Source organism: Cinclus cinclus, chromosome 1, assembly GCF_963662255.1.
Source record: "Cinclus cinclus chromosome 1, bCinCin1.1, whole genome shotgun sequence".
Lineage (NCBI taxonomy): Eukaryota > Metazoa > Chordata > Aves > Passeriformes > Cinclidae > Cinclus > Cinclus cinclus.
Genome location: NC_085046.1, coordinates 79,084,385 through 79,109,804, shown reverse-complemented (window position 1 = coordinate 79,109,804; position 25,420 = coordinate 79,084,385). Strand labels below are relative to the sequence as shown.

General features: G+C 34.5%; 1 protein-coding gene across 1 annotated transcript in view; it reads right to left on the bottom strand.

The window, feature by feature from the left end:
• The window catches only part of DNAH5 (dynein axonemal heavy chain 5), a 118,255-nt gene that overhangs the window by 7,753 nt on the left and 85,082 nt on the right, over window positions 1-25,420 (bottom strand). The window contains exons 58-74 of the mRNA XM_062499711.1: window positions 23,645-23,759; window positions 23,255-23,431; window positions 19,970-20,173; window positions 18,417-18,596; window positions 17,403-17,540; window positions 16,680-16,815; window positions 14,908-15,224; window positions 13,489-13,644; window positions 12,877-13,059; window positions 7,977-8,220; window positions 6,885-6,999; window positions 6,228-6,418; window positions 5,253-5,374; window positions 4,270-4,419; window positions 2,429-2,674; window positions 1,410-1,629; window positions 596-801 (exon numbers count right to left, since the gene is read on the bottom strand). Of these exons, the coding sequence (XP_062355695.1) occupies window positions 596-801; window positions 1,410-1,629; window positions 2,429-2,674; window positions 4,270-4,419; window positions 5,253-5,374; window positions 6,228-6,418; window positions 6,885-6,999; window positions 7,977-8,220; window positions 12,877-13,059; window positions 13,489-13,644; window positions 14,908-15,224; window positions 16,680-16,815; window positions 17,403-17,540; window positions 18,417-18,596; window positions 19,970-20,173; window positions 23,255-23,431; window positions 23,645-23,759 (3,100 nt within the window). The remainder of the gene's footprint in view (window positions 1-595; window positions 802-1,409; window positions 1,630-2,428; window positions 2,675-4,269; window positions 4,420-5,252; window positions 5,375-6,227; window positions 6,419-6,884; window positions 7,000-7,976; window positions 8,221-12,876; window positions 13,060-13,488; window positions 13,645-14,907; window positions 15,225-16,679; window positions 16,816-17,402; window positions 17,541-18,416; window positions 18,597-19,969; window positions 20,174-23,254; window positions 23,432-23,644; window positions 23,760-25,420) is intronic.

The window sequence follows — 25,420 nt, the reverse complement described above, 5'->3', positions numbered from 1 at the left end:
GATTTCTCAAAATATAATTTATTGACAAATTCAAGAGCATCTTGAAGATAGCAAGAAGGTTACAGATATATTTGAAATCTATTTTCCCTTGAAATGCCAACTGCAAATTTCACGGCCGCAGACCTCTCTGTATGACAACTGACCATATAAAAGTGAGAAACATAGGAGACATTCTTGTATAATCATTTAAAACTACTTTTGATTTCTTCAGGCTGCAAAGATAGGCTGGGGGGGGCAAATCTTATTTTTACTTGAAATAGATTTTTTAAAAGAGTATTTTAAATATCCCTTCTTAATTAATTGACTTAAGTAGAATTGAAAAGAAACTCTATACCTCTTAGGTTTATATTTCTGAGATGGCTGGGATGCCTGGTTTTTGGGTTTTTTTCAGAAGGTAATAGAGAAATTAAACATGCACTGAATTGGAAGTCTGTCTGCTGCTGTAGACAGGTATACTTGAAATATTGAATGTTTGGGGAAAAAACAATAATTTAAGATCACTCTTGTAGTTCATTTATTAGGAAGCACTTACACACATTCCACTACTAAAAGATCCATCATCATAATCCACCTTTCCCATAAAATCATTAATTACCTTCCTGGTATCCATGCGATTCAAGTGGTTTTGAATGAACTGCACAGTAGCATTGAAATCAGCTTGATTAAACTCATAGGGTATATTCCAACCCAGAGACCCAAACTTGCGTCTCTCTTGAACGGTGGAGTGCAGAAAGGCTACAGCATACAACAGTGGTTTCCATTGCACCATTTTACTGGCATCTAATAAATCCTGGCTGACACCTATTGATTCCAAATGGGAGAATCACAGTAATCGTCTTTTTCAAAACTACTTCAAATCAGTGCTAAAATATCACTCTAGAGATATTCACTTGGCTCTCTGCCTTTCCCAAGGATAAACTATTGTCCCACCAAGTGTTCTGTGCTGGAGACAGTTTATAGCATGTTAATAAGTTGCTCAAATTTAGAGTAAACTTCAGGGGGGAAAAAAAAGCCCACAATTTATTAATAGATGAATTCACATCAAGTTCTTTTCTGCACAGAATCTTTGGCCTTTATTTTATGTAGTGTAAAGAGCAATGAATAGCCAACCATGTCATTTTTCTACCAAAGACAGAATATTAAAAATATATAAAAATTCAAGCACTTTGAATGGAGATACTAGAAGCCAACATATGAGAAAAGAAAAGGCATTTCCTGTTTTGCTATCCAGTTAGTTCTGGCAATATAATGTCAGCAAATCTTTTCTTCCTTTTTAATTTTCAAAACAAAAACTAAAATGCGTCCTGGTATCATTGTGATCACTTCTTCATACTAGCAGTTTAACATGACCACACAAGAGCATCACAGTCCAAAATTTAATTTTAAACCATTACCATTATTGCACTCACCACTGTATGTTCTCTTTAGTCCAGCTCTGAGCCCTTGTGGTGGTTCATTGGTAAACTTAATTGACATTTGAAGAAGGGTGATAGGGAACTGTTTGTGAATGTCAGTTGTCATCCAGAGTCGAAAGCTTTCATGAACAGTCTCTGTCTCTATGACAGTGTCCATTAACTCATCTAGAAAGTCAAGTCCAAGGTGGCAGTTCTGCAGAAGTGCCCAACCTCCCTAGTTTAAAACAATAGAATACAAAGATATCAACATTGTTTACAAACTGAAATCACTCCTTGAGGGGAGTTAAGCTATGGGCTATTTCTTCTGAAGATGGTGCTAGCTTACTTGGTTTTTTTCACCTGAATAAGTCATCCCTACTTGCCTCATCTGGTCTTTTCAAGTAGTCTCTACCTTTTCCATTTCAATACATTTAAAACATATCTTGTCATGACTACAGAGCTGATAGAAACTGATAACTTTTGACCTATATAAAGGAGCACAGGGGTAGTTCCACAGAACAACCTGATAAAGCCTGTTCCTCAAAAGGGTCCCAGGCCTGGAAAATAACCAAATAAACATACATAATTAATCTATTGCCATCAATCAATAGATGTCAAACTTTCCTATATGAATTTCCCATTTCATTATAGGCATCTCATATACCTCTTCACTAAGAGGGTTTATGAGACAGTGAGGGAAAGTAACTGCATATCTTGGAACTGAACAAAAGGCGCTCGTCTCCCCTATATTTGAATGGGTTCCTTCTCATTTGATCTGCTAATTAGTTCCTTGTGAGAAGTTATCAAACAAGAATCTGAAGCAAAAGCCAGAGTAAAACAGTAGCAAGAAGCTTGTTATAGCAAATTGAAGGACTGTGAAAAAACAGTTGTCTTGCTTAGGACACTTATATAAATAAGTTTGTAGGAGTTTGCATCAGCATTAACTACCCACCACACAACATTATCTCATGGCAGGATTTTTATTTCTAAGTGTTTAATACAGAGAGAAAAACATTCAGATTTTTGTTGCTTACGTGAGCCATTGTCTGCTGTAGAAGTTTACGAGCATGGATTCCTTGCCCCTGGCCCATGGAAACACAACACGTTTCTGTCTTCAGTCTTTTCCCCAAAGCAATAATTGAGTCCGTAGGATCAGAGCCCATGGAAAGAAGGCATATGAGGGGAGTACGTGGATCTGACTCTTCCCATGTTTTCTCCAAGTCCAAGATAACTCCCTCTGCATATTTCTCCCCCATAGTGTCAGTGATATATTTTCTTGCCTATATAAAAAGGGGGAAATTTAACTTGTGATCTAACCATTTAATACTGTTTTCTTCCCAGTGTAAATACTACCAATATGTCAACTGAAGACAAAAGGCTGCTAAAAATTTGTATAAAAAATATAAATACACAAGTTTATTTTTACATGTCAACATATCACACTGTCTTTGAAAGTGTTATTTCTTATAGCCTTATATGACCATTTAAAGTTTTTTAAATAACTATATATTACATATATCTGTATGCATTGCTATAGATAATAACTATAATTAGAGTATAATAAAAATAATAAGTTCTCTAAAACTTCAGAATTTTTTTATTATTTAAGGATATCTCCATTAAATAGTGTAACTCCTGGCCTCAAAATCTAGACAAATAGGAGAAAAGTATTAAAGATAGGCCTCAAAGCTCTTAGACCTTTCTCACCTTCACAGTTAAACAAGCAATGAATTAACAGGAGTGATGATGAAAATAATTATCACTAAGTAGGCAAGCCAGAGGAAAAGGTGAAAACCATCTCTTATCCCTTCTTTATTTATCTTTAAAAATTCGAGATTGTTGTTTTTTGTAAAGAAATAGAAAAAAGCTCTTTCAAGCAATCTGAGATTATTTGCTCATGTTCTTTCCCACCACACAGCTTTTGTTTAGATAAATTTTCCCCTTACAACCTCTGGGTTACCTCTCAGAAAGACATTCATTGTTAAACATTTGATAACCTATCAGTTTTTATAAAACCATCAAAAGATGAAAGTTTGTCTTGCCCCATTAACAGCAGGGAGGAAATAATATTATGTGATGTGTTTTGGACACAGAGCAAACATCACAGAGATATTTTTATACAGGATTTCTTAACCTATTGACTGCAGTTAGACCAATAATTGCTGAGATTTTCCCTGAATCCAATCACAAAGTCTAAAGATATGCATCAATAAAATTAACACCACACTTCAAGTGACGCATTCCAATTTCAGTAAATCACCATTAATTGCTCTGAATTTTCAGTAACGTTATAATTTTTTGGTTTTTTGTACTGGAGAAGATCATAAAGGTTAAAAATATTATCCTAGAAGTGATTTTTCTTTTAAAAAGGTCTATTTAATAAACTTTAATTTTATACTTTTTTAATAAATGGCTTTAACTTGAGAGCTTTGAGCAGACTTTAATAAAGATTTTTCTAAAGTGGGTCTAATTCTTCCATTTAAGAAATAGCTTCTCAATTAAATCATTTTCAATTTTCTCTCAGCCAGTTGAGTTCATTAAAATATTTTACTTCAGCCTAATGTGGGGTCACTTCTAAAATTCCAGTGAGGATGCAAGGATAGCCAAAAGTATCCTCTGAACTAATAAAGCAGATCTAGATAAACACACATGATTCCAGCAGAAATCACCACAGTGATATCCACCACAGTGGATAATATTTGTTCAATATAATGGAATAATTTTGTCATCACTGCCTTTGTAACAAACACATAATTGATCTGAAAGGTCCATTACAAAAAGGTGTTTAGCATTATATAAGATAGTACAAACCTGCATTCTGGAAACTATTATTCTAGTGATACCTAAATAGACCACGTAGGCTATATAAATATACCTGAGCTATGGTCCTGTCAGGACACCAAGATCTGATAAGTAGGAGATGTCTGAAACAGTCCAGAGACTGACCATAGCCACTAGGAACCAGTTCTTGTTCAGGATTCTTACTATCAAACCAGATTTTCCACTGCTTCTCTTCTCTGGAAATCTGCAATTATATCATCACAGAAGCAAATATCACTAAACAGACAAGTCATATTTGCATTGCCACTAGGTAGACCACTCTTAATGAGAATCAGAGACATGTAATCCACAACCAGGTATTTGTTTAGAGGTATTCTTACACAGATTTAATAAGGTTATTAAAGATTATAGGATAAATTTCAGATTATAAGTATGCTTTTGTAGAATTCAACACCCTGGAGTACTCTTATTCTAATACTAATCAGTATTTTCTATTATGCTATAATAGCATAGCTATGTCAGAACATGGATAGCAAGACACAGACACAGCTTTGAGAGCAAGTAGGAAATTGCTCCCCACATGAATGTAGAGAAAAGTTTTCTTCACCCATACCAAAAGCTATTTACAAATAGCTACAATATATTTAGTGTCTAATAAGACTATTCATACCAGTACTGAATTTACTGAACACCTTCTCTGTAACTTTTACTCTATGTAACCAGAGAAACATTGGAGCAAACATCATAATACATAGTGTAAGAAAGCACAACAAGGGTGCAAGATAACCTAACAGCCTGAATAAGAATGAAGTTGCAATGTATGAGTTGGATAATGGCAAGTTGAATCCCAATCTGAAATTATTATAATTATATGAAGTGTGAACACTCTACACTCTTCTTATTTTCCTGGGGGTGGCTGAGTTTCATATCAACATAGGTTGCTAAGCAGTCAGATAACTTGGTTATTTGCTGTCAGTTTCTCTTCTAGAAAATAAACCAGTTTCCACCATATAGCTTGATCACAACCAGACAATTACTTGTAAAACAAGAGATCAACTTCTAAAAGCTCTTACGTACTTGATGAAGAATATCTGAAAACTGTTTAAGCTTACTGAGCTCCACCAAATTCAACCAAGTCATATCCAGAATCCATTTAGCTGGCTTAGGAGGACAAGCTTTAAGGTCTAGGGAAGCACCACCTGCAAGAATTTGAAATTAGTTATTAGTACTGTTGGAGAGACAAAGACACATAAAAAAAATAAAAGAGGAAAAACAAATACAATACTCCCGTTTTTAAATAATGATGCTACAGGAGTTTTCTGCCTTGCAAAACCATATCATATTTGATTAAGCTGAGTCTGCAATTTGGTTAGTTTATTTTAGGTTTGTTTTTTTTATTATTATTATGCACCTTAAACAGAAGTCTTAACAAATTTATATTTTGAGGCTTTACTGTGTTTTTGTGCAATGTGCCTGGGTATAAATGCTTTTTGGGAAAAGATACTCTGCAGATTCCACATGGAAAAATTCATACATATAATCCATAAATAAATGCTACCTGGAAAAACTAAGTCCCTTGAAAGGGTAATACAAAATGGATCCAAATTTTCAAGTGAACTCAGTGCTTGTAGGCAGTCAAGACCAAAGCCCTGAGCTTGTCATATGCAGCTGAGACTCTGATGCTCTTTTTAACTGTGAGCATCATTTTCTGTTCCTATTTGCTCCCAATACTATAATATATTTAGTGCAATAATAATTTTTTCTAAGTTAAATGCATGCCTGATGGTATTTGAACAGCAAAGAACACTTAACAATATTCCTTCTAAGTTATCACAATTACAAAGACATATTCATCAATATTCAGTGTGCTGCTATAAATTAGAACTACCATACAATGTTGTCTGTCACCAGATCAGAATGATAAACATGTATTCTTGCAATTGACAGGTTTCTCGTGGGCAAAAGGAAGAAGCATACTAGCTAGGAGATACAAATGCATAAATTTTCTATAATAATAATGTGCTCTACTTAAAATTTATTCATAGTTCCTACCTTTAATAAGTGTCAGAAATTCCTCATGCTTCACTCTATTTCTTTGTATATCAATCTTCAAAGTAAGCAGCAATGTGAAAAGAAATTTGTGCTCCTCATAGAGCCCTCGGGCAGTATATTTGAATACTTCATATGTCATATGTTCAATAATATTGGTAACCCTCTTGCTGGTTATAGGGCTCTTGGTAGACCTGTGAGAAGAAAGGTCTGTAGTTGAAAATTGATTTGCTTAGGCTTTATAAAAGGGAATACTATGCAAAAAGAAAAAAGCCATAATTCAGTGTTTTCAAAACATGAAAAATAATAGATCACAAACAGAATATGAGACAGCAAGCTGGCAACTACTTTCAGATTGAAGGAAAAACAACAACAACAAAAGTCCTTTCTAAATAAGCGTTTTTGCCCAACTGAAAATCAAGGCAGTATAAGGGTTTTTAATTATCTAATGACAAATTCTGAAGGACAGTAAGTACATTTGAAGGCTCTTTGACATGCTAACTGAAAAGGTTTTATGGCTGTTTAAACTGAGAACTCCTGGTCAAGATTGTAAGAAGCAACAGTCTTCTTTCTGATATTAGTTTACAATAAATCTTTTTGTACCACAAGCACCTCTAGGACTTGGTAAATACAAATTATACTTATTTTTAGCTAAATTACCTGGTTAGGGAGAGGTCAAAAAGCCCTAAAAACTGCCGAAGGGATGTCTGATACATGACATTGACCATGCTCATCTCGGTGATAAGGAAGTACAAGATGCTACCTCGAGTTGCAACTGAGGAACAGGAAAAAAAATTTGTTCAAGGTAGAAATGTAGAGCATAAAACTCTCACTGTCCAAAACATGTACAGTGATTTTAACACTAATGACAACTGAAGATCTGTGAGTTTCTCTATTCTTTTCTGCCAGAAAAACAATAAAATCATTCATTTAATCCTCATTTATACATTGGGGGAAAAAATTTTCTGTAATTAATGCAAACTATGTAAAGCCTAGTTTTCAAATACGAGCATATCTGGAGAGCACCTTGATAGTACACTGCAGTATTGAGATCATCAGCAGAACATATAAAAGTTATGGATGTGTTAAATATTGTTTAAGTATCCAAACAAATTTATTTTTATGGACTTTTACAAGAGTCATGTAAAAGTCAAATGAACTATATTGATTTAACTTCTTTTCAGTAGTCAGTTTTAAATGCAGAGGTTTTACAATATCTGCAATGTTTCTGATACACTAGCTGCACCATCTTAAACATTTCCTAGAAGGCAGGCAATTGCACAGAGCTATTTTTTCCCTGTTTTATTCACATTACTACCTGTCAGTTAAAAGTCAAAAGACTCACAAAAGGTGTTGACCATAATAACCTAAGGATAAATGACAAAGCATTCATCAGAACAGATATAAAGAGTACTTAATGTTATATAAGTTCTGTAAAAGAATGACAACAACTCAAACACACACTTACCTAAACACCCTAAAGATTGATACACTTGTTTATAGAGCAATGGGAAGTCTACAAACAGAACAATTCATTCCATTTTATAAATTCCACATGAGGCATAACATTGACTATTTTCTCATTAAAACTCAATATGATATCTCCTGGATACATTTTACTTTCAAGGAAACACAGATCTCTTCCACTAATTTTGGTCTTCGTGATTCCATCCCACAATTTCTCCTACTCTAAGTATTGACATTTTAAATAAATGGTCTAGCTATTTGTCTTCCATCACTACCTTCACTCACCAGGTCTGTACTCTTCGCGGGCTGAATTGATCTGTACTTCAGTTTCAGCAGAAGTCAGCAGTTTCTGTGTTACTTCTTCAGCAGTCTTCTTAGTGTTACTCAATACAATTAGTAGAGTCTCATCATCTGCCAGAGAACCCTTAGTGCTTGTAAGTCGAAATAAAAGGTTATCTTCTAGGTCTTTAATCCTCCTTTTGTTCATAGTCACATCTTCAATAAGATCAGTTCTTTCTTTCTCTAATTCCTATTGGAGTACATGGCAATATTTGGAAAACAGAAGTTCATTCAAAAGTAAAAATAAAATATTTAGTTAAAAAAATACTGATCCTACTAAACCAGTGTAGGTCAAGACTAGCTGCATTAATTTGGGGAAAGAATTCCAGTGGTATTTCTGCCACAAGATCTATTGCCAGGATCTGAACCTGCTACATATGTAGGCATTAACAAATTATTTCTACAATTACTATGGAAGATGATCGTATCATGCCCTAATAATAAATTCACAATAGTTTGTCTTTCTGTTTCAGAAAAGACAAATGCAAACACCATTCCAGACACAGGATTTTATTCCCCTCCATGTATTCTTATTCTCATTTATGCCTTGATTTACAATCACCATATTGAAAATTTTGTCTCAGTGGCCATCCTTAGTCATCAAATCAAGCATCAGATATTTCAAGAAGTGACAGTACTCCACCATCAAACAGGGATAATTTTAGCCTCTCACTAAAATGTTCCATTGATTAAGAAAGTATGTAGAACTTGAGTTCCTTCAATACAAGTATTTATTTTATATGTTTAGCAATACAGTCTGGGTGGTTTATGTACCTAGTTTCTTTTCCAGTGCCCAAATATAGAAGATGGGTAACTGTTAATCAAGAGTTTTGCATCCAAAAAATAGCTATTTGAAATCTCTAGAAAAATATTCTTCAGTGATAATTTTTCTTCTTTCAGTTCATTCTTAAAATTAACCTTTAGAAACTTAACATAAATTAGTCCCTCAGAGTTAAAAATCCTTTAAGGAAATATTACAAACTGTTTACATACAGTGAACTAAGAAGAAGACAGAGGATGGGCTAAGAGCTTTTCATAAGAAAGGGTTAATATGAATCTTATGAATGAACAGTAAGTGTGTCAGTTTGTAGAAATATTTGCTGTCTAGATAAATACTTCACAAGGTTTACAAAGGTCTGGTGAATAATTTTAACAATGTCTCTCTGAACTTGGAAATTCCATGTTCACTCTATCATTTCCAAGTCCATTTCCATGTTGCTAAGCAGCTGCTAATATTCCAAAGAAACAGGTACTACTCTAAGAAATACGTGATCTCTCATATAGCACTAGAGACATAATCGACCTGAGCCCTTAGAGAGGCTTAAGGAAAGGTTTTACTCCCCCATTTGAGTAGTCTTCATTTATACAGCTTTGAAAAACTACTACAACTTTTGAAATTGTTTTTTTTATTTTTCCACATTCTAAACTTCTGGTCTTCTCAACCTACATTCTCCCCATATGTTCCTAATTCAAGCACTTATTTCTTTTAATGAATGCCCTTTTACCTTCAAAAGGAAATTAAGGCAAATCAACTTATTATTATCAGATTTAGAGTTTTTTCTTGGTATATTGAAACACCATAATCATCATCAGGTAGAAAATATTTAGTGGGAGAAACATTTTAGAATAATGCAAATACAGCATAACTTAGAAGATGTGCTTACTTATTCAAAAATTCTGAGGAGAACTGATGAAAAGAGACAAGAAAACTACTGTTACCTGCATTTCAACCAACTGCTGCTTCATGGAACAGAAGAAAAGCAAGTAACAGTTTCATTAAGCATTTTTTTGTATAAGTTTGATGAAGTACAAACTATTTTTTTAAGAATAACATTTAAAAAGTTATTATCCAATTACATGTAATTAACATACTGAGCAAAATTAAACTTGATATTTTGCTGACATCATTTTAAAAAGTTAAACATATTTGAGAATTTAATGCTTCATAAAAACAGAAAGCTATTCTCCTCACAAGAGCCTGAGAAGCTGAAAACAGAGTTAACCAAGCTAAAGTGAAGTAACCCTAGACGAAAACATTAATGAAACAAAAAACATTTATTAAGCTCTTAAAATACTTTTTGCAGATCAGAAAGTGCAAACAGTCAAAAGCTTTCTTTGTATCTTCAAAAATTTCCAGTCATAAGACCAAGGATGCAGAAAAAATAAGCCAAGTTACCATGCACATAAATTCAAGGAACTTGCACCAAAGAGTCTATTACCAGTTTTATGGAATTTCTTTCACAAGCAGATGACATTTTACTGACTGTACCCAAGAATGCTATTTCTTGTTAATATTCATAAAATATGAAAGCTGCTATATAGCTTATATCTTCCTGTCACAAAATGATTCACAAGTACAATAATTTGCATCAACTGTTCCCTACAAAAGTTGAGCCTTTTTCCGGCAAAAATCTTGGTATATGAAAGTGAAAATTCAAAAGCCATAAAGAGTTATTACATATTATAATTCCACTACTAATCTGACTTATCTATGACAAAAAATAAACAAGTTTTTTGTCAAATTAAGTAACAGCCAATGTATCAAAATAATGGTATAATTAAAATATCATAAGTTATAAACATATATAAAATATCTCAAACCTTATTATTCCAAGAAATATAGTAGAATCAAATTTATACTGATATACCAGGTGCCTGTTGACCTTATGCTTCACTTGTATCTTGCAATTGGTTTAACATTCTGGTGGAAAATAAGAAATCAGTACCAGTGTTTCTATCAGTAAACAATTATGTGAGATGTATGTGACAAAGATTCTTCTAATGGGCACACCAGACAACAGAGAGTCAGACTTTGCAGAAACCTTAAATGGCATCCTGTAAACACTCCTTTTTCTAGCTGGAGGTCTAAACCTTATCCATTCTAAGACCAAAGCCATATAAGAGATCATAGAATGGGAAGAAGGATAGAAACATGCATAAAAATCTTGAAGAACTCTGCTTTCAGATAAATAATCTCTTTCTGGGACAGAAGTTCTGCAGGTACATTGTAACACTGGGTATCACCAAGCAGTCATACTGCTCAAATCATTTGGCAAATTGTCTCACAGTAAAATAATTCCTCCACTCTACTATCAAAGGCTACAAAAGGTAGTAAGAATTCAGACACTTAAGAGGGAAATCCCCAAATTCCCAAAGAAGCACCAATTAGACATCATAGAAAAGTATTTGGATGGTGTGATACAATCAAACTGACTCCTCAGGAAACCTTGAACCACAAGATGTATAGACAGAGGCCAAGAAAACTGCAACATGGTAAGTATACTCTGTGGAAGTTCCCCTGCCTGTCAAGTACTCTACTTGTCGTTTATCTAGAGGAAATATCCCCGGGTGGCTTTGAACAAAACAGTATTGAGTATAACACTCTGAGAAACTGGTAGAGAGAGCACAGTATGTCCATTTATTAGACATTCCCACTTAGTGACAAAGAGGCCATTGAACAGTAGAATAATTTTAACTTGGAAGGCACCTACAGAAATTAACTAGTTCAACCCCTGCTCAGATCTAAACAGCTCAGTTGCTCAGGGCAATGTCCAGGTGAATCTTAAGCCCTTCCAAGAACAGAAATTCCACAAAATCCTTCTTCATCTGCTCCTGGGTTTGACCACTCTCACTGCAATTATTTTTTTCCCTAATGTCTAGTCAGAATTCCCCAAGTTCCAACTTGAGTTGTTACTTCTCCATCTATTTCTTGGCTCCTCTGAGAAAACTCAAGCTCCTCCCTTTTCTGTGTCCTCCAAGCAAGCACACAGCAATAGCAACGACTGAAGGACACTGATAAACTGTCTCCTGGAGGAATGTACTGTATTTCAGGGCCCAAGAAGTGAAGTTTGGCATAAGCCTTTGTGAATGTACACATTGCTGCGTGTTTTAGATAGACAGTGATAATTTCATTACATAGTGGGATGACAAGCTGTCAATGATTGAAGAGAAGCTGATGGTGCAATGAAGCTGTCTGACAAAAAACAGACCTTAACAGATTGAGTGTGATTTCTCTTATGAGATCCATGCACTGTTTGGGAATGAAATTCAACTACTCAATGTGAACATGACTGAAACTATTAATAAGAAAAATCTTACATCAGCAGAGCAGAGGAAGGTGTTGGAAGGACAGGAGAACCTCAACAGATACCACAGTAAGGAAACAAAGATATTCCTGTCATTCCTCTCTTATGAAAGTAAACTGGAACTACTGCCAAAATATTAGTAAATACACCAGTAAATACACAGTCATAGCTGCATAGTGTTTCTTATGACATCAACATTGCCTGACCTTATAGTTACAGGGATTAGCTGTTCCATAGGTTAAAAGACACCAGTCAGCCTCCCTCGAGAATTGCAGGTGGAATGTTGATTGGGGCAGGCATCCTGAACCTGGACTTCCTCAACTAATATATCTGCAATGTCAAAATAAGTAGGTAACCCATTTTCCATTGGAGCAAGGAAGTAACTAAGTCTGAATTCTTTGCACTAGGTTATGTTTCCATGAAGTCCAGGGTGTGTAGACAGGAGAACATCAGTTTTGATTTCAGGCCTTTTTGCTTTTCACAGGCCATTCTCATGAGGTTGTAACTCATTGAGGCAGGGAAAATAAGGTTAATACAGTACAGTTACAACAATAAAGAGACAGAGAAACTTCCACATGAATGAGTCAATTGCTTCTGTGCCACTTTTTAAACCATTACAAATAGATTATATTAAGAATAATCACAATAGAGAGAGCCAGAAAGCTACCTTGCAATATGGGAATAGAGAGTAATAAATTAAACATTCTACAGGTAAATGTAAAAGGTACAGTCAGGAAAATAGATACAATCAATTCTTTTACCTGTTTCTCTGTGAGAATGACTCTGCCTAAGAGTTGATTTTCAAGACCTGTCATGGTTACTGTAAAGTCAATGATGGAGGTTTGAGCACTAATTTCAGGAGAGTAACAAGGATTTGACAGTTTTGTAGTAATGTAAAGTCTGAAGCCATTCATAACATCTACTTCCTTATCACCAACTTTCACCTTAAGAAAAATATTAAAAAGAAGTCTTGAAATATCAAGAGGTGATACACACTTTTTCAGATGCTACATATAGGAAAAAGGTTACATTTTTCTCTTATAAAGGCATGAAAATCCAGTTTAAAATCATACATCTGATGTAAGCAACTTGTTGAGAACAGTCAAGGACCACTTTAAATGCCCCATTCAAAAATCATTTCAGCTTCTAAAAATTATCATAAGCAAAGGATTAAGGAACTCTTTAAATTAAATATATTAACCATTTGTGAACTTAAACCCTACCTTATTTTTTCCTGTATTAACATTAATCAAGTTTAAATTAGTTCAATTTTTATAGTCCTATATTTATTAGGAGTTATTTTGCTAAGGAGAGGGTGTGGGAAGGGAAGAAAGGGGAATTCCCATATGTTTGCTCATTTGTTTAATTTTCACCTTGTTGGCTGCACCTGTTTTGATGATATTTCTTTCCAAAACATTATCAAGTGCTGGGTCAAGCTCTTCTCCAACATCTTCTACTAAAAGAGGTCTTCCCAAAGAAAGGCTGTCTTCTAAGTGGTTTCTAAAATACTTGTGATTCAAAGAAGTGATCTAAAAACATAGATGCAATATCTTATGCCTGTTTGTCAAGCTTTTTGTTAGTTTTAAATTTATAGATTATTTCCTTTCCTTTGAAGTTTTGCCAAAAACAATGATGCCGTGAGTAGACTAGTATTAAGGCAAAGACTGTGAGCTCAAGGAAGGGTAACATCAGCACACCCTATTGCCAGATCTCGTGGAACACAAAGTTCTATTTTTCAGGTGTAAAGATAGAAGCAAAGCAATGCTGAGCCCTTGCAGTTTTGATATCCTATGAGTGCAACTACCCAAGAATTTCACAGGAAAAATTCACAGGAACCTTTTAGCACCTTCAATTTCATCTTGGAAAACATCTCCAAGTCAAACTGCAGCAGGGTCAATTCCAAGATAAGTATTCTTCTGGGGTTTTTGTCATCCTTGAAAATTAGATTTTTACATGGAACAAGACCTTAAATAGTCTTTGCTTTAAATAATCCCCAGTAGAACTTGGATTTTCAACATGTTCAAAAAGCACATTCAGCTTAGACTTTAATAAAGCTATAAGCAAATTAATAATCATTTTTATCATAACTAAGCAATCATTAAAGGTTTTCACACCTAGATGACAATCAGCATGAAAGCAGTAGCAATATTCTCAGAGCCATTCTATTATCACATTTCAAACTACTTTTATGGCTCTAAGGGATTTTTTTAAAGCTGGTTTATCAGTGTAATCATAATTATAGCTAGTAAGGACATTCCTCCTCATATTTTCTTGTTTGAATTGAATTTGTGTATCTTGCCTCACACTGTACATTGTAGCACTACATCTTCCCTGTATATTCATAGAGCACTTAGCAGCTGATATCCATACTAAGACAACAGAAATTAACAATAATTTCTGATTAAAAGATGAAAAAATATCTTGCTGTGAATCTTCATTTATAAACACATAAAATTGTAGCAATCAATAGTTGGTGGTTTTTTTCCCAACACTCATACTATTCTGACAACACATGTTTATTACCAGACATTGCCCATCCAGCCTATTTTCCAACGTTTATGTTTCATTAAAATAAATTAATATAAAAAATGCGAGTTGCTGGTGCTAAAGGATACACTTCCGCCTCTAGCCAAATCACAAATCCACTAAAATATATCTGAGATGTTCTTTATATTCAAACCAGAATTTTTAATATAAATGGCATTTCATAACCATTAGGTGAATCACTGAATTGTAGTGCTTTGTAAACTAAGAGTTTTTAGGGATTATGAAAGCACAAGCATTTCTATTACCTGAAGGTCATTTCTGCCTTCTTTATTTTTAATCCAAATTTTACCCTGTGCCTGTGGATCAATTAATAAAGGATAACGAGATCCTTTAGTGACAATGATTCCATTCTGTATGGATAAGTCATCATTTGGCAATCCTTGCAGGTTCCATTCATTGATAGTTGGAGCATCAGTCAGCATTTCTATGAGGTTCAGGTCATTACGGAAAGGAATTTTTCGGCTCTTCATTTCCTTTTGCCAGTCATTTAACAGCAGACTGCGAAACTCTTGGTTAAAAGGACCAGAATAGGACAGAAAAGCTGTAGCCAAGAGTACATCACCTCAAAGACAAAGACAAGGGAAAAAATAAAAATACCAAAACAAAGCATTACAACTTTGCCAGTTCTATTAATGAGCAAGCTGTTTTCTTCACTAGTTGCTACATGTTCTGGCTGGTAACTGAAAAACACACTTGGACCCATAAAGAAGGCAAATCAGTCTTTTTTCCAAGCTTCATTTCATGGCTCAACAAGGGTACATTTCAGCAGAGGCCACATTTACTTTGTTCTTCTATGCAATTGTAGGAATCAAGACATCAGCATCTGGCAGCTTGTTAAGGTCAACTCAACACACACTTAAGGCTATTCCAAACACCAGATTCTGCACAAGCAGGACATGGCAGAGAGGACTAACTCAAATTTTTAATTCCAACATTTCCTTTTGCATTCACAAGAGCAGGCTTAAACAATGTGGTGCGTGTATCCTTGGGTGGGGGAGGGGATGGGGGATGTGGAACCCCTTATAAGTACTAATTCAATTACATTATTGTAAATCAATTACAGTGATGGGCACTGGCAATAAAACCTGTCACAGACATCATTATTAAATATGACAACTTTTAATTTTCTGTTCAATTTCAAAATTTTCCTCCCTAAATTTCATGATACCTTAGTTTGAGGGGGTTTTGTACCTGCAAAATAAGAATGCAAGACTTAAACTGGAGAAGATATCATACTTTTATACTGAGCCCTAATATTTTTTGGACATTTTCAAGTTATCTGTAAAACAAATAGGATTAATCTGTGGGGAATTAATCCTACATTTTTAATAAGTTAATACACATGTATATATTATACCAGCAAATAAAATATAACCTAGTTACTATAATACCAAACTATACAACAAGGCTGCTTTTTGCAACCTTTCAAGGTAAAAGGCAGAGAAGAAACTTCAGCCCACAGTAAATGATGAGATAAATTTAATTTATTGATCTAATGAACCAATTATTTATTACAAAGTACTTTAGTTTACAAGTGCAGATTTAAAAAATAATAATGACCTTCTAAGAAGCAAATTTTTATGAACATTAGTAACTTCAGTTAAAAATATTGATTTTTATATATAAATGTCAGTGCCTGAGTATCAGTCTTCCTCACCTCTATATATATTCTCAGTTATGCACATTTTATTGGCTCTTGCTAACATATCACTCTCTTTGGAGTGTTACCTACAAACATCAGTCAAGTTAAAATTTTAGTGTACCAAATATATGCCACCACATTCACAGATTCCATTATCTTTTCCTTTTAAAGATGAACTTTAGGCTTAGCTTTATTTTTCACCTAACAGGGCTTTAGCAAGGGGATTAAAACAATTACCCTAATTTTTTTGAGACAGGGATCTAAGATACAAAGGAAAAGTTTGACATTTCAAAAAGTTTTCATTTTCACTACCCATTAAACTGAAGCAACTAAACAACTCGCTTCTAAAGTTCAATGGTTTGGATAAAAACTTACCAACTAATCTCTTGGTTTGCATGGCAAATTCTTTACTCTGTTCTGTCCACCTCTCTTTTTCACCTGCTAAACCACTTATAAGACTTGAGGCAGTTTTCATTTTATGTCGGCAACGCTCAGCATCTTCCAGCAAAGCCTAGAGAAAACCATGCACCAACAAAAATTGTTTGCAGTCATATATCTGATAGGCCAGAAGAATCTGTACATCTCATTAAACCAGTAGATAGAGATTAGAAATATATTCTCAAACATCTCTATCACCATGTAGAGTAAGGAAAATAAGACGGAAAAAATATACCAGGACAAACTATCAACATCTCCCAGAAACACAATTCAGTATTTCTTTTTTAATACTTCTGTTCTTAATTTTTATTTTGGTGCAGCTGTTGAATGGTGTGTAAAATTTTTGATACTTATTCCTTCTGGGGAATTCTACTGAGAATTTCAAATACATTATACAAATATAGCATACATGAAACTTGAAGTTACAGTAGTGGGCAGTGAACAAAGAATACAAATAAAATAATTTTTGAGGGGGTGGGAGGGAAGAGGATCAGAGGCAAAGGAGAGAGGTAGGACACAAAAGGGCAATATTCAAATATTATCTATCTCTTATCTGCAGTCCATCAACAACCTTTTCAAGGAATAATAGTACAAATGAAAGGACACATTGTGTTCCTTAAAGCAAGAGCAGAAACTTCTTTTCTGTGAAGGGCAGTTCACCTGTTTTTCTCTCATTGCATTTTCATACTCTGCCTGCACAATATCTAATTCTTCTTGCTTGGCTCCCAGTTCTTCTTGAGCTTTCTGCAGATCCAGCATGGCACTGGTTAGGCGTCTCTCCTGAATTGCTAAATTAGCCTACAGAGCATAAAAACATTAAAGTGTATTCATACACTGAGAATTTAAAAGCATTTGCTATATTTCAGAAACTTTTCTTGTACTACATTTCCAAATCAAACTCTTCAGTAGAGATTCCATCACTCAACAAGAGCTTTTATTTGAATTTTACAACAAACTAAATTCTTATTTCAGATAGCTGCACTTGAGCAGTTGGTTTAATGTCAATTAGGAAAAAAAATTTAAAATACTTCTGGGAATGCCAGTCATTCTTCATGTGATACAAAAGTTAGTCTGACAGGCTTGCAGAAGAGAATGATGCCTTTAGAAGTCTACTTGATTTGTCCAAACCAAATTGACCTATATGCTAGGTCAAAAGACAAATCTTGCTCCCCTCTCAGTCATTCCTATTATAATACAAGCTATTCTCTGTTAAACGTGCTTGACCATGCTCTTCCTGACTTTCATTCTAACTACTTAGGCCAGTTTTTTTCCTCTACATAACAATGATAAAGAGTCTCTGTACAATCTTCTTAGGAACTGAGATCTGGAATATTAAAAGGAACAAATCTCAAGGCTTTTTTCTACTGAATTCAAAATTAACGTAGAGCAATTGAAGTAGTGCACTTAACTAGATGACACATGCTTTAACTCTATTCAGTAGGGGTCAAGAAGCATAAAACCACACCATCTCTTTCATAATTTTGACAACTTATGAGTGGAAGTACATTTGAAATATATTTTATTGTAGAATTACAGTGTTCAAAATAATAAGTTTCTGCAGAGGGAAGCACCAGTTCTAATAAGGCAGATGAAGTTTCCCACAGATTAAATCCTCAAGTGCAAAGAGTTGAGGATGAGAAGCAAAGGGTGTCTTTGACTGACTAACAGATGTACCTTTAAAGGTAATACTTCTTTGTTGATGGAAAAAAATACTGCCATAGCTTTGGTCCATGAGCAAAGGCCAGCAACATTCCCACATACTCTCTTAGCTGTCTCAATGTTGTAGTCCACCATTTCAAAATAAGGGCTCAAAAGCTCTACCACTTCTTCATTAATTGTGTCTTTCTGAAATTGCTGGGAAAATAAAATGTAAAAGTGCAAGATACAAAACATATGTAATAAGTGTAGATTGTATAAACGTGTTTCAGAACACAAAGAACACTACAGAGATCATAAGTGTTACTTACAAACAACTAACATGATGTTATTTGTCTCATGCATCCTTGAGACCTTTACAAAGTCATTCCACTGTTACATATACTTACAAAATAGAAAAAAGCTTGCCTTCATTTATGATCTTTGCTATCTCACACTCACTATTGCTGTTACACAGCAAATCATTGTTTCAAAATATCACAGGTCTTGCTTGAAACTTCACTTTGCTTAAGATAGAATACGTTTTAGCAATTTTCAAAAAGAAAATGAAGGGCTAAACTCTGGATCAAAGACATATATTCTACAAGACAGTCCTTTCAAAGAGCAAGCCAGTCATCTTACCCTTAAATTACCTTGTCTAATTAGTGGAATGCATTTTTACTATTTTCTCGAGAAAGCATATCTTTTGCCTTTTCCCCCTGAAAAGCTCTCCATTTTCTCCCTCAAATTTATTTATAAAGTATAATGAAACCCTCTCCCAGAAAAACTTGAAAAATAGCTGCTCCCTGAAGCACAAATAGCTTTAATTGAGCACAAGCAATATGAAATGTTGAAGTCCTTCAGAAAATTAAAAACCTTTACAAGTAGATGAAATGTGAATACTACATAAATAACATCTGTGCCACTACCAACCACATAAAACTGGTCAAGCCTCCTACTAGACCAGTGGCAAATTAAGTAACCTTAAAGTGTAGAAATCAGGGATGACAACACTCAGTGGACCAGGAAAACACACCATTTATTCCAACTAGATAAATCATAATATTATTAGTTTTAGTTATGAAAAGGGATATGTTTACTAGTTAGTTTCCATTTCCCTAGACAAATGCTGTGAACCAAAAAATCCCATATGGACTTTTTAAAGGACATTTTTAAAAGTCCTGGTTGTGTTCATCCTAATAAGCATCTCTGCTTTTCCAAGCCAGTGCACAAGCTGCAATGTTGAAAATTAATGAAAAGTTAAATACCAGAAAAAAAAAGATGGTTTTTATCAGCTTTAATGAAACAGATAAGTAATGGCTATCCAAACCAAATGCTTAAAGCTTTGAGTCATTTGTCACCTAAAACAATTTCATTGCCTTATTTAGGAAAAATTATAATTGATTTATAGCATGTCTTTGCAAGAAGGATTAAAGCTTATTTCATTCTAGCATATTTATTCTTAAGCCCGTAATATTTCAGAACTATTATGTGATTTCCCTTGCACATTTGTTCTTCTACGAACACCAGAGAAAAATACTGTCCCTTACTTTCTTACATTATAAAAAAAAATAAAAAAGTGGCACAAGCACCTGTAGGCTCTGTAAGAAGTTCCCTGCTGTCATCAGCTTCAGAGATTCTTGCCAGGATGGGACAGTACAGCGTTTTTCCTGATCAATTTTCACGTGGTTGACTTTACGCTGGAAGAGCAGCAGCACACAGTCCATGATACGCATGATGAGGTGAGGAGGTCGACCCAGTGTGCGGACAGTGGCAATATCTGCAGGCTTTATTGTCTAGGAATTTAAAACAAAGGGCAAAGCAATTACTGTTACTGTTTAGGTAATCAAACATGGAGCATAAACTCACCAACAGTATTCACCAATGGGAGAAAAAAAATATTTGTTATTTTCACGTCTAAAAAAAAGCATGAAGCTAGAAGCACCCTCCAAATCAGATTTTCACTAGTAACTCCGTTCGGCTACTAGGAAATCTCAGCACAGCACCTCCACAGCAGCACCTTAAACTCAAAACAACCATGAACTGCTTTGACAATAAAAAAGAGTAAACCAGAAATATATTTAAATTTTACTTGTTTTTTAAATGCAAACACATTGACCAGAAACTGAGTCTAGAAAGGAAATATTTTTCGTTGACGTGCAGAAATGAAGGTAAATTAAGGAAACCAGTGAGAAGGTGATGTATATGTATATACCTTCTAATACATCTTACCAGGAATATTCCTGGTATAGGAGCAGGCCTCTGAGAAAAATAAATTATGATAAGGTATGAAAACCTAGGCCCTCTTAAGTAAGGGTAGATAAGCCTAGGGTGCAAGTCTAACACTGTAACTCATAACTCTACATCATGAATCAGAAAGGACTTATCAAAAAAGTCTACTGAAGATGTCTCCTTAGAGAAGAATTTATCTGAGCAGCAGTGCCTACTGCACCACATACAGAGCAACGAAACCACTGAAACAATGGGAACTGCTGACAGGCAGAGCAGTTCCTACAACACACACACAACTGTGAGCAAAAGCTTTGCTCATTCACAGGAAGTTTAATCAGTCCAAATACATGACAGCCCAAACAGTAAGAAACAGATTACTACAAGTGTTATGACACCTTGCTTCTAGCCTAGCACACACCTCACTGGGAATTCATGACGACAGATTTTAATTACTATACTTCAATAAAGGGACTTCAAATTACTGCACACTACCCAGATCTCCTTCCCTTTGCCAGCCCTTTGTTTCCCTTCAATATTTTGCTGCTTCTGAGGTTCAGTGTGCACCAAATAATTCACCAGTTTTCCCAGATAGCTGTGTGAAAACTTTACCCAGTGTTTCTTAGTGACTGTTGGGAAATTAAGCTCAGCTTTTTTTGGTAAAATTTTGTACAAATTATGGTAAAATTGTTACATTTAAATTTTATTTATTTATTATATTGTCTATAGTTGTGTATTTAATGTGCTATTTTTATTACAGGGCCAAGTGCAACAAAGTTTTACTGAACTTTGACAATTCTTACTCAAACTTTTAAAAACTAAAATCACTATGTTAGATATTCTCAGATGTTTAGAAATGCTTATAAGATGTTGTGCACCTACCTTTCTCTTAATGTCGCATTTATCATTCTTAAAATATGCTAAAAATTGAGTGAAATAGCTAATCACTTTTTTTTTTTTAATCTGGGTAGTGACCTTTCTATTTAGCAAATATTTTAGTAGGCATTTATCAACTCTGTGAGCAGAATTCTACTATAGGAATCCCTAGCTCGAATTTGAAAATCTGTAATGACTATGAGATTCATTTTTTTGAAAGTTGCACACCCATACAGAGAAGATTCTTTCTCAAGGGAGTGAATGAATGAATGAATTAATTAATTAATTAATGCTGATAATACATACACACATTCTACTAGGTCTCTTTTTATGACAGTCTACCTATCCACTTTAGACATAGGCAAAGTAATTTATTATAGAAAATTCAAGAATTTCATGATTAAGCCCAAGTACATTTTTACATTGAGAAGTTTTACAGTAATGCCAGCATTGCTTTTTCTTGAAATCAGGTTTTCATTTATTAGAACCCTACATTTCAAGAAGAGCAGTATTGTTCTGGTTCAGTTATTTTAGTCAAAATTAGAAAGTAAGCTTTAACAAGATAGAGGTCCAGACACAGGATACTGGTGCCTTCTTTATACTGCAGATGTGAGTAATTAATATTGCTTATTTTTTCACTTGTCAGAATGCTTGCCCACTACAGTGTTTGTTGTTTTGCTGTTGCTAGTTCTTTATCCTTTTTCCTGTGGCTATATATCAGGGTCTTACAATACAAACCTTCTCCTTTATTTCACTCGTCCCAGCTATCAGGTCATCAACCTTCATTTAGACTTTTGCACTCTGTCCTTTAAGTATCATGGTAGTCAGAGACTGTTAAACATCTCTCACTCAAACTGGAGTCTGACATTCAGAAGATCCATGAAAATTTTTCTGCACTAGATTTCAAAGCTAATCATGCAATTACTTCAAATCAGTCTTAAACCACCACAACTACTGGCAGCCCCTCAAATTGAAAGCTATAATTTTTAGTAAATCTACATAAAACCCTTTGAGGTTTGTCTATCCTTCAGGTTTTTTCTTCATACTTTTCTGTATCTTGAGATGTGAGCTCCCTGGTAGCATCTAACAGGTATATTTAAGATTCTACTACTACTACTGCTCAGAGAAAAATCTTGTGCCTCTCTCCTGAGGCACAGCCTCCTATAAAGTCAGCTAAGCAGACATAAAGATAAATATTATGCAATATCAACTAATATTAATCTATTTTTAACCTCAAATATATGGGCATTCTATTATAAAAGCTTCACAAGAAAAGCACAGTGAAGGAAATGAAGTCTTAGTAATGCCACAACTCCTAATAAAATATTTTTTTTAAAGAAGATAGAAAATAGTTAAACAGAAAACTTACTGAAAATGCAATTTCTTTGTGGAAACTTAAAATAGAAGGTTTGGATTTGTATGGAATTCCAACTGATTTTACATGGACAGCACTTCACTCATTGCACACAAGCTATTTAACGATAGTATCAATATTCAGTTACTAGTCCAACATCAACCTACAGCACGTGCTATATCAATTACATCAGATATATCAGTTTCAAAGAAGGTTAAATCTTGTCCTTTACTTAAAATTGACTATGTGGGGGTTGGCATCCACGTGAAAAAAGAAAAACAAAACTGAACCTAAAATGCCTCAAAGTACATATATTTCTTTTTTTGTCAAGTGAAGAGTTATGCAATGTACCTGCAATTTTGTATTTCAAAGACATCCACCTTCTTAGTGGTAATATTACAGATGGTCCAAGTACTACCTGTAAGGCTGCTTCTGCCTCTTCCAAAGCAGGTTTGGCAGCTTCCAACTTCTCTTCAGCAATGGCTTTGTCAACTGTGATACTGTCTACGATAGCTTGGGCTTTGTCTTTCACTTTCTGAACATCACCCTTCACATTCTCAGCAGCTTGTGCTTTTACAGTAACTTCTTTCAATACCTAGAATGTGAGAAAACCCACATGCCATAGTTTAAAAACATTTTGTTGTAAAATCATATCTGCCCAATTCCAGAAAACTCAAATAGGATCATTTTCTCCAAAATCCTTTCTTTCCAACATTTAACTTCATTTTAACTGATTAATCATTTCAAAATAGAAGGAATAAAAGGAGAAAAAGATCAAACAGCAATACACTTTAAAAGCTGTACATACCATGTCAGCTTTTTCATTGGCAATTTGAAGTTCCTTTTCTTTTACCTCCAGTTCTCTACTTAGAGCAGCCACTGACTCAGAGGCCTCTTTCAATTTTTCCAGACCAGTATTTATTCTGAAGTTAAAAATCAAAATAAAAAGCATCACATTCACTATGCAATTTACACTCTACTTTCCATTTATAGAATGAATCACATCAATCAAAATGAATAATTGCAAAATATGCTTTCCACCTGTCCTGGTTTACAATACAAGATACATATTTATTACCATCTGAGAAGGGTGATCATCCTTATCTCTGTGGGAAGTATCTTCTGTTAATGGGCCATTGAGTCCTACTGTATAACTGATAAGATTACATCATCCCATTGGGAGATGCTCCAGCCAGGAGGACGAGCCAAGCCTTTCCTACCTAGATAAAAACTGAGGTTTAGAACACCAAAGGCAGCCTTTTTCCACTGCATTCCAGAGGAAGAACCAGGCTTTTTCCACATCATCGCTGGACCCTTTGGAGGAAAACTGCACCAGCACCCTGACTGACAGGGTATCAGGTTGTATTCTGACTCTGTCAGTGGTTTTATTTTTATTATTGCATGTATTTTGGTTTTTTCTTTTTTTTTCTCTTCCCTATTAAAAATTGTATTACTGACTTGAAGTCTCACTGGTTTTGCTTTTCAAACCAGTGCAACACCAAAAGTAAAACTTGGACAAGAACTTTCACCTTTCTAATATCTTCAGAATCAATAAGTTGGACAATAAAATACATTAATAAAGTTTGCGGCTTGAAATTTTACCCACTTCTAATCAAACAGTATGTCCTTATCATTGCATAAAAATCCTACATGGTTCCATAAATATCACTGTCCCTCTTGAGCCAATACTCAAAAAACTGAGTTCTGTACAGCAGGGAGCATTTTTCTGATTACCAAAATTCTGAAAATTATAACCAATCAGTCTTTCTTATTTGAAGCGGACACTGAAAAGAAACCAAGACCAAACAAAAGTGAGCAAAAGAAAAATAGCATTGAAGTTAAGGCTTCTCTGATTCAGCATTAAAAAATGCCCCTTCAATAGTGTTATTTTTCTATCAAAAATGCTTCATTTGGGATTTCTCAGACAAATTTAGAGGGCCTCTATAGAAGCTGCTATTGCAAAGGCTGTGCAGTACTTGGACAGCTGAACAAATACAGGAGAAAAGACAAAGTGTAACCCCCAAAAAAGCAATTCCGACAGTCCAACTAAGTTTAAATGGAAGAAATTGGACTTCGTAAACTAGCTTAGTAAATCTGAGGGTAGAAAACAGAGCAGTGACCTTCTGTTTTACAAGACTTCACCCCTAACGTAACTACAGGCTTCAAACTCAATTTGACTTTGAAGACAAAGAATGTTTCAAAGTGAAATAAAACAGTTTAAGGCTTTCTTTAAGATTTCCAGCTCTTTCAAAGCTGAGAAGGCAGTTTTTCTAAAGGGCAATACCAAGTGATACACTAATAGCTAATTTTACATTATAGTTGGGTGTTCCTGACATTAAGATATATCTACAAATAGATATCATTGGTTTAATTAAGCATCTGAAAATAGGAATAAGTTTATCGAAACAACTTTAATAATCTACAAGTAAAAAGCTTGGGAATCTTAGTGAGGCTCTGTGCTCACAAAACCACTAAGGATAATCCTTACATGTTCATAACAGGAGGTTACAAGTGTTCAGCAAGAAAACAAAAGTTGCTGCCTGACAAATTAAATACTATTATCAATATACTATGAAATTACATG